We start from the raw sequence: 8,876 nt of genomic DNA on the forward strand, positions 1-8,876 counted from the left end.
GGCAATTCGGCCCTTTGAGCCTGCGCTGTCATTCAATACAATCATGGTTGATCATGCAAACTCAGTAACCTTTTCCCGTTTTCTCTCCGTATCCCTTGATCCCATTAGCCCGTAGAACTATATCTTACACTTTCTTGAGTATATTTAATGAACTGTCCTCAACTGCTTTCCGTGGTAGAAAATTACACCGGCTCACGACAGTCTGGGTGAAGAGGCCCCTCCTCATCTGAGTCCAAACATGGCTTACACCTTATCCTTAGACTGTGACCCCTCGTCCTGAACTCCCCCAAATTCAACCAGCAGCTATGGGGTGATTTCAACCCTTGCTCTCAAGGCATTAGCATGGGCCTCTGGATTATTAGCTCAGTGACATTACCAGTACACAACTCTGTCACTCTCATCAATCCAACAGAAGTTCCTTTGATTGAGAGCTGCTTCAGTTGATATTCAGCTGTGCTCTTGAGCACCGTCAATCCTGAAGAAATAAAAAGCATGTGTCGTCTGCAAAGATAACCAGCGTCATTTGGTCCGATGTGAAATAAAATGTTTCAAAATCAGGTTTACAAACATCTCACGGCACTGTCCTGTGAATAGAAAATTTACGACCCTGTAATGAGTTTATGCTGCCTTGTCTGGAATGGATGTTAATGCTAGAACTTGCAAACCTTCGTTTTTCTATGATTTAACTAATTTAACAATTAGATTGAGTGGATATTTCATGACCTTCTTCAGTTCCTCTCTGAATTTAGTCTGGGTCACAGCGTAACTACACGTGTTGGTGCAGGAACTCAGAAGCTGCAGCATTCCTGCTGTGCTTCGTGTGATATAAAGTGGGCCATTGGTGGAGGAAGGATATTGTTTTGTAATTCGTTGGTAGATGTAAAATACAACCTGAGTCACCCATAACATCATAAAACTGCCTGATATAGTAAACAGTAAAAGCATGGATTTCTTTCGATTCTCAATCTCTGGGTCATTGTGATTCTCTCCACTGCAGTTGTCCCAGAGTCGCCTACGGCCTCGACTGGCCATTAAAATACGTCTGACAGTCAGAGTATTGAGCAGCAATATCAGAAAGAACGGAACACAAGGAGTTAAAATTCGATTAAGCAATACAAACCCGTTCCATGCTGGGGAAGTATAGTAGCTCTGTTTATGAACACAACCCCAGGGAACAGTATCAATTAAATATTCAGGTTCATATATAAAGCACCAGGGAACACTTTCTAAAGAGCACAGCACACTCACTGTTCCGATAACCACAGCTGCTGTTCTCTCAGTGCAATACTTTGTCTTCAGCTTCTCACAACGAATAGTCACAAACCGATCAAAGGTAAAAGCAACTGTCAGCCAGACAGAAATCATTGTGCTTGCAAATATCAGGAAAATAATTAAACTGCAAATGGGAGTAATAGACAGGAATGAATATGGGAAATAACTCAACAGTATCCTCCTCAATATGGGATCTGTGATAACGACCAGGAGATCAGCCACTGCCATTCCCACCAGGTAGCGAGTGATACATTTGGAGAGACCACACTTTCCTCGGGACAGAATCAGAATCGCCACCAGGTTAACTGAAAGAGATAGAAAGGGAAGCAGATAAAATACTGATCAGACTTCAAACTAAAACAGCGGTTTGACAGGATCGGGTGTGAAATTTACAGTTTTTTTGCAGCATCCAGCACTTTCGGGCAGATAATTATTTTGAACACAGTTATAAATAATTTATTGGGAAATAGACTTAAAATAAAGGTAAAATAAAATTATCACTGGATCCAATGGAAGGGCTGAGTGAGGGCGCTGTGCCAGTGTTGAAGGGAGAAGAGGGTTTCAAACAAGGAATGCAATGTTTTAAATCCATGTCAACCTCCAATGGGCGATAAATTGAGGGGACTGGAGAGCTGTTTTTACTTTACTGGTTAAGAGAGCCAACAGGGGCTGTCTCAAATGGGAAAATGTCGAGACGGGCTGCGGTGAGTTTGAGACTTCGGATCAGGAGAAAGAGCCTGATGGGGGCTGAGTCAGTGAGTGGATTGGAACGAGACAAAGAAAATTTCATTTGGGAACAGGAAGGAAAGCAGATCCTGTAGGGTTTGGAAAACAAACAAAGTGAATCAAAGAATGAAACCTGTCTATAGCTCTTTCAATTAACTTATTTACACAGTTCAGAAATAATGAAGAGGAACATTCACTAGAACAGGTTGAGGATATGACGGTGATAAACACACACGGAGTGAGTCCAGCAGTAAATCTCACCCAATCTGGCAAAATCCTAATCATACCTGCAACTTGCATTTCCATTACCATTGTTTTGGAAAGTTCAGCAGTTCATCATCCTGAATTATTCAAATTGTAGGTTCTCTCCCTCTCTTTCTCCTCTCTTCTCTCTCTCTCTCTCTCTCTCTCCCTGTTTCATTCCCCCTATTTCTTCTCGCTTGTTCACTCTCTCAATCAACTTCTCTCTCTATCCACATCTGTACTCTCTCCCATCGCTTCTCCAGATTATCCAAGCCTCGTCCAACACTTCAAAAATTAGTGCGGCTGAGAGTTGCTTATCATCACTTCATAACTTAAATAAAGGGCAAAAATATAACTTATTGCATCGACCGATGGTTCCTCGATGCAAAAGACAAACTGTTTTTCCTTTCAACCCCTTTTTCTCGTTTTGTACTCAAAGTGATTACTCAGGTAAACCACCCTCCACAATTCAGCATAAATACATCTCAAAAAGTTCTAACGAAACGTTACAGACCTGAAACGTAATTTTTTTTCTCACTCCACATATGGTGACAGATATTTTGTGTATTTATAGCACGTTATGCTTTTGTTTCAGATTTCCAACATATGCAATACTTTTGCTTTCGTTTATCCAACACACTGACTCTGCATCTGTCACACTATCCGTTTACCTAACATTGTCAGGACTGAATCTATCAGCTTCATTCCGATCGAGAAATAGTATCCCAGGTATGCATTCCAAGCCACATGATGGCTGCTGTCTCTGAGACACAGACAAAAAAGCACACTCAGACAGATCATTTGCCGATGAGACACAGTGCCACAAACTGGCACAACGTCCAACCTTCGAGCATGCACAAGGAAGATCCTTAGAATCATCCAGAATTCAGGCGGCATTGAAAATGAACTTAGCAGGCCTTCTTGAAATACAGAAAACAAGAAAAAATAATACATTGAACCTCGCAGAATCGTTTTAGGAATTGCGACAAAACGAGCTCAGCTGTGGTCTTCTGTTTGTCCTTGAAATTGTTCCTTCTTCTGCATCAAACTTGAGTTTTGAATCCATCTAGAAGGTATCACACACACACATAGTGAATGACAGCCAGAAAGCTTGACAATTTTCTGCCCACCCAGTTGTTTTCTGTTCCTACTGGCCTTGCCCAAACAAAAGAGCGCTTGTCACTTTTTTGCCCTATTGCCAGGGCTTCTGCTCGTCTTTAGCCCAAGACAAGGATGTTGCCTGGTTTGGAGGGTTTGAGATATAAAGAGAGATTAGATAGGCTGAATCAGTTTTCTCTGGTGCGAAGGAGGCTGAGAGGGGTCACGATAGAGGTATATAAAGTTATGAGAGGCATTGATAGGGTAGATAGCCAGTGTCTGTTTCCCATGGTAGGGGTGAATAAAACTAGAGGGTATAGATTTAAGGTGAGAGGGAGGAGGTTTAAAGGGGCAAATTTTTCACACAAAGAATGGTGAGTATCTAGGATGAGCTGCCTGAGGAGGTGGTGGAGGCAGGAACAGTAGCAACATTTAAGAGGCATCTGGACAGGTACTTGAATGAGCAAGGCGTAGAGGGATATGGAATTAATTCAGGCAGGTGGGATGAGTATAGATAGGCATTATGGGCAGCATGGATGCGGTGGGCCGAAGGGCCTGTTTATATGCTGTACGACTCTGTGACTCAATGACTCTATGACTCTAGAACATGTGACAAACATCAACACTGTTGCCAATCCGGCTCCCTCGGTCCTCCTGATGAAAAAAAAACTGACACAGCAATTTTTAGCTGAACTATATATATATATATTAAGCAAAATAGAATCATGTTCATAACTACATGTGTCACACCGTCACAGATATCCTCTCCTTCCACATCATAACATCTCCACTCTTGGTTCCACACTTGCTTCAGTGTATCAGGCATTGAAACGGACATCCATGCCTTTGTCTCATCCAGACTCGAATGTACCAATTCTTATCTGGTTGACGGCCCATCTCCCACCGTCTATTCAGTTATGGATCCAACACTCTGCTGCTTTTATTTTATGCCATACCAGGTTGCTCTCAAGAAACACTGCTCTATTTGCTGACCTGCATTGTACGGAGAACCCCAGTGCCTCCAGTTTATTTTTCCGACATGACATTGCCAAACATCAAAACTTCATCTATGCCTGTTAATTGCATCCACTGCATTGCCTCAAAAAATCTATCAAGCTCAGTTTTGAAATTTTATTTTGTCCTCTAGTGATATATGTATTTGACCTGCAAACGTCTCAGCCTGTCCCCAGCTCATAGCTTCTCACAATTAAGAATGCATTCTGATTTATCCCACTTTGATAACAGGTGAATGACCTCACACCGCCCCACATTAATCTCCAAATCCCACACTTCAAAAATCATTAAACTATCGACAACCATTTGCATATTTTCTTTTTCATCTACGCTATTTACTGAACCAATTAGCTTGCGGTCATCAGCAAACTTAGATGTATGACCCTCGAATCCTTCATTCAAGTTATATGGAAATACAGTGAAAATCCACGCCCCCAGTCCACATCACTGGGAAACACCAGTAATCACATCCTGCATTGGATTGTTTTGTTACTTTAAATCATTTAGTTATTTAAAACACCAGAGCATACAAATATTTTATGTCGCGATATAAAATCAGGTCTTTAACTAAACATCGCATAAAACAATTCCAGTATGTCTAAGTTTCATGACTTATTATTTATTGGTTGTGTTCATGGAATGTAAAGATCAAAGGTATAATTCGTTTAAGAGTTGTGAATAAATACTGTATTTACATAGAAGACCGATTTTTTTCGACCTCATCATGTTCACATGTCACGAATAAACCGGAACATTGATATACGCAGTTAGGGTGGACCCTCTTGCACATAACTGGCACTGTTAAATCTATATACAATGCATAGAATAAATAAAACTGATTGTCTCTGGCAGACAGAACCCACAATGTTGAAATTTCGTCTCCTGCAATTTTAAAGTGCACAGTTAGATTGTGCGTTTGTTCAATCAATAAAAGTACAATTTCAACACTGCATTTTATAATCAGAATGGCTCGCGATTCCAACAAATCCAGTACAAACTGATACAACATAAAATCAACACATTTACTATTACACTAAATTCCAGTGACAGTAAATTAATTGAACCGCAGTAAATCAGAGAAGGAGGTGTTAAAGGGCAAGCCGCAAAGTAAGTTCAGTTGCCTGACCTCTGAAACCGCGTCAGATTCCCACAACGAAATACTTCATCACGGTGAAAACCAATAAAATATTGAAATCCCAGTAGAAACCACTCTTGCATTTTAAAAGTATGACGCTAAAATAGGTGTCGAGTGGAAAAGAAAGGTTTCCAGCCCGGACACACGCCACCAAGTCACAAAGCCTCCACAATTCCAAATGTGGCAGCTTACTAGCATGGTCGAGTTGGCCGCCCCCATCTCCCATTGACATGAGAGCTTGGGCGAGCTGTCCCTAGCATGAGCATCCAACAGCACTGTACAGGCACCGGCACAGTTTTTTTATGGAGCATGATCATTTACATTTTTAGAGACAGCTTGAATTTAACGCTTATGAAATTGAATTAAAAATACTCCATCCCTGCCCTCTCCCACCATCCCCAATGGCATTATACATCATTCCTGCCCTTTTCCCCCCGCCCACCCCTCCCCGAATACCTATTGTTAATATTTGATCTTCCCACCACCACCACCTCCCCAACCACCACCCAACACCCCACCCCACCACCGAAATTTCGAAAACATGGCCCTTTATCCCTTCCCATCGCCCCTTCGATCAATCCACAGCGATTCTGCCAGTGGGTTTGGACCTTCATTCCGGCATCTGGCCATGTTGCATCTTTGAAACCTTGTGACAAACGTTACACAAGCTGTTAGTGACTCCTGATTGTCTGATAACTGTTCTTAGAACTTTCGTGAGAACACATCGAGAATACTGTTTGCAGTTTTGATCTCTTTATTTAAGGTCGATTTTTAATTCATGCATGGGATGTGGTTGTCGCTGGCCAGGCTAGCATTTATTGTCCATCCCTAATTGCCCTTGAAAAGGTGGTAGTGAGCTGCCTTCTTGAACTGCTGCAGTCTATGTAAGATAGATACACCCACAGTGCTTTTAGGAAGGGAGTTCCAGGATCTTGACCCAGCGACAGTGAAGAAATGGCGATATAGTTCCAAGTCATTAAGTCAATATCCAAGCATTGAGGGAGGTTCAGAGAAGCTTCACTCCAATGGCTGCTGGTGTCCAAATGGGCTGTCTTGTGCAGAAAGGTTGAATAGTTTCGGCCTATGTACTTTAGAGTTTAGAAGTATGAGAGTAATATTGGAAGATGAAGCTTCACAGGCAGATGGTAGAGGATGTTTCCCCTCGAGGTGGAATCTGCAACTGGGGGGACGGAGGGAGTTGGGGGTGCAGTTTTCAGGCAGAGCTGTGCAGGAATTTAGTTCCTGTGGGAGTCATGATTCTTTGGAATTCTCCATCCCAGAGAGCTGCGGGCACAGGGTCATTGATTATATTCCGGGCTAAGATAGAGACAATTTTAAACTATAGGCTAGACAAGAATTATGGAGAGCAAGCGAGAAAATAGGTTTGAGGCCGAGATCAAATCCCAAACGATCTTAATGTGTTGTGGAGCAGGAGCGAGGGGCCAAACGGCCTGTGGATATTCCTATTACTTATATTTTCACGTTTCTAGCCCGAGCACCTGATCCCAATGCATTCATTTAAGATATCAATCTGATCACATTCTGACTGATGGAACAACACAAATCATTACAGATAACGAAACTCAAACAAGACTGAACGTTTGGAATAAGAGGGCATTTTATCAATGCATTTAGTCGACTGAATAACCCAATATTAATGCAAGGATTTGATTAACAAGATAATCACAGTAATTCTGCTACTGCTGCAGCAACAAATGTATTTATATAAGAGATGCAGCAATGAAACCGGCCCTTCGGCCAACCAAGTCTGTGCCGATCCTCAACCACCCATTTCTACAAACCGACATTAATCCCATATTCTTACCACATCCCCAGAACAATACGAGGGACAATTTATAATAGCCAATTTACCAATAAACCTGCAAGTCTTTGGCTGTGGGAAGAAACCGGAGCACGCAGCGAAAACCCATGCAGGCACAGGAAAAACTTGCAAGCTCCACACAGGCAGGACCCAGATTTGAACCCGGATTGCTATAGCTAACCACTGCGCCACTGTGCTGAACGGAGCAGAGTTTGCTGACAGCCCATCATTCAACTGACCGAACTGAACAGACACGTGCATAAAACATTCAGCAAGTAAAACATTATCGAGTACAGTAGTCCCTTCAATATTGATTTACAGCATTAACAGCTGGAGATAGCAGATTGCTGGGAACTGCAATGGTTGCAATAACTGGATAGTAAATATCTTCATTATGATATATTACTGTATATCATATTTCTGTGAGAAGCAACAACTGGTGTTGTTCTGAAACCCACAACTCCGGTCGTCACTCTGAGCTGATGCAAATAGGCCCTGATTTATAGAGGGGATAAGTCTCCACTGACATTGTTATTACTGACAGTCACTTGAACAAAAACATGACATCAGCAGCATTGTCTGTGATGTAAATAAAATGGTGCATAAAACATAAATATCTCGAAGGCCAGCAAAATGTCTTAATCAGACCTCTCTTGGGGATAATGCTGAAACATGTAATCATACAAGACAGATCCCACAATAATGAACGGCTTCACATGAACCCTCATGTAATTGTAATGACAATGTTGAGTCCCAATGATTCATGAGTAAATGCTAAGGATTTCTCCACAGTATACACTGAATCCAGGGACACAAGCAGCTAACATGTACACTTTGACAGGAGGACAGTTAAATCCAAGTTCAAGATTGCAGCTGAGAAGTTGCTATCAGTGATATCAGGGGACAGACTCTGAGCGTGCTCCATTGACATTCCTCTCTCTCAGTTTATTTTATTGTAAATGTTTATCAGTTCATTCTGCAGTGCCTAAAGCCTCTAGTAATATTAGAACTGGTCCATCTCCTGACGCTATTCCTCCAGTTCACTCCTCTCTGGGCCACCACCCTCCTCCTTCCTTCTGTCAAAAACTCTGCCGTAGATCTCCATCCCCAAAAAGGTCCAGCAGCTCGCACAACGCAATGTTTTCATTGACCCGCATTATATTTCAAATTGCTCAATGGCTTAAATTTATAATTCTCGTCCTCATCTTAAAATCTGATCGTGGTCTCAAAATTCACCATCTCCACCCATTTTTCCAAACCTGCATCAAACCTCGCCCGTGATCTCTCCGTACCTCTGAATTTGGGCACTTTTGGTGGGACTGCCCTTTCTTTCTGCTGTCTCGTCGATGCGATAAGAGTCACACATTCTCCCGCACTGGATTCCCTCCACCTACCAACAATATTAATTCGACTGTGCCCGAACTTTCGATTCTGCCTCTTCCACTTCCACATCTACATTTTTTCCAATGTCAGCAGCACCTCAAGACATGGGATCAGTTTCCACATGTGTGCTGACAACACCCTGGTCCAGCACTCCACCATCTCCACTGCCTTTGTGTGACCATT

The 8,876-nt window shown here is 42.2% G+C and overlaps 1 protein-coding gene across 1 annotated transcript; it reads right to left on the reverse strand.

Annotated features, from left to right (window-relative positions):
* Nucleotides 1-675: 675 nt before the first annotated feature.
* LOC137362124 (probable G-protein coupled receptor 139) lies at nt 676-8,676 on the reverse strand. The gene is made up of 4 exons (XM_068026630.1): nt 8,581-8,676; nt 5,217-5,350; nt 2,913-3,004; nt 676-1,577 (listed from the first exon to the last, which is right to left on the reverse strand). The coding sequence occupies exons 1-4, from the start codon at nt 8,674-8,676 to the stop codon at nt 676-678; spliced, it is 1,224 nt and encodes a 407-aa protein (XP_067882731.1).
* Between the last annotated feature and the right edge of the window lie 200 nt (nt 8,677-8,876).

The sequence above is a fragment of the Heterodontus francisci genome, unplaced genomic scaffold (assembly GCF_036365525.1).
Source record: "Heterodontus francisci isolate sHetFra1 unplaced genomic scaffold, sHetFra1.hap1 HAP1_SCAFFOLD_62_2, whole genome shotgun sequence".
In the NCBI taxonomy this organism is placed as follows: Eukaryota; Metazoa; Chordata; class Chondrichthyes; order Heterodontiformes; family Heterodontidae; genus Heterodontus; species Heterodontus francisci.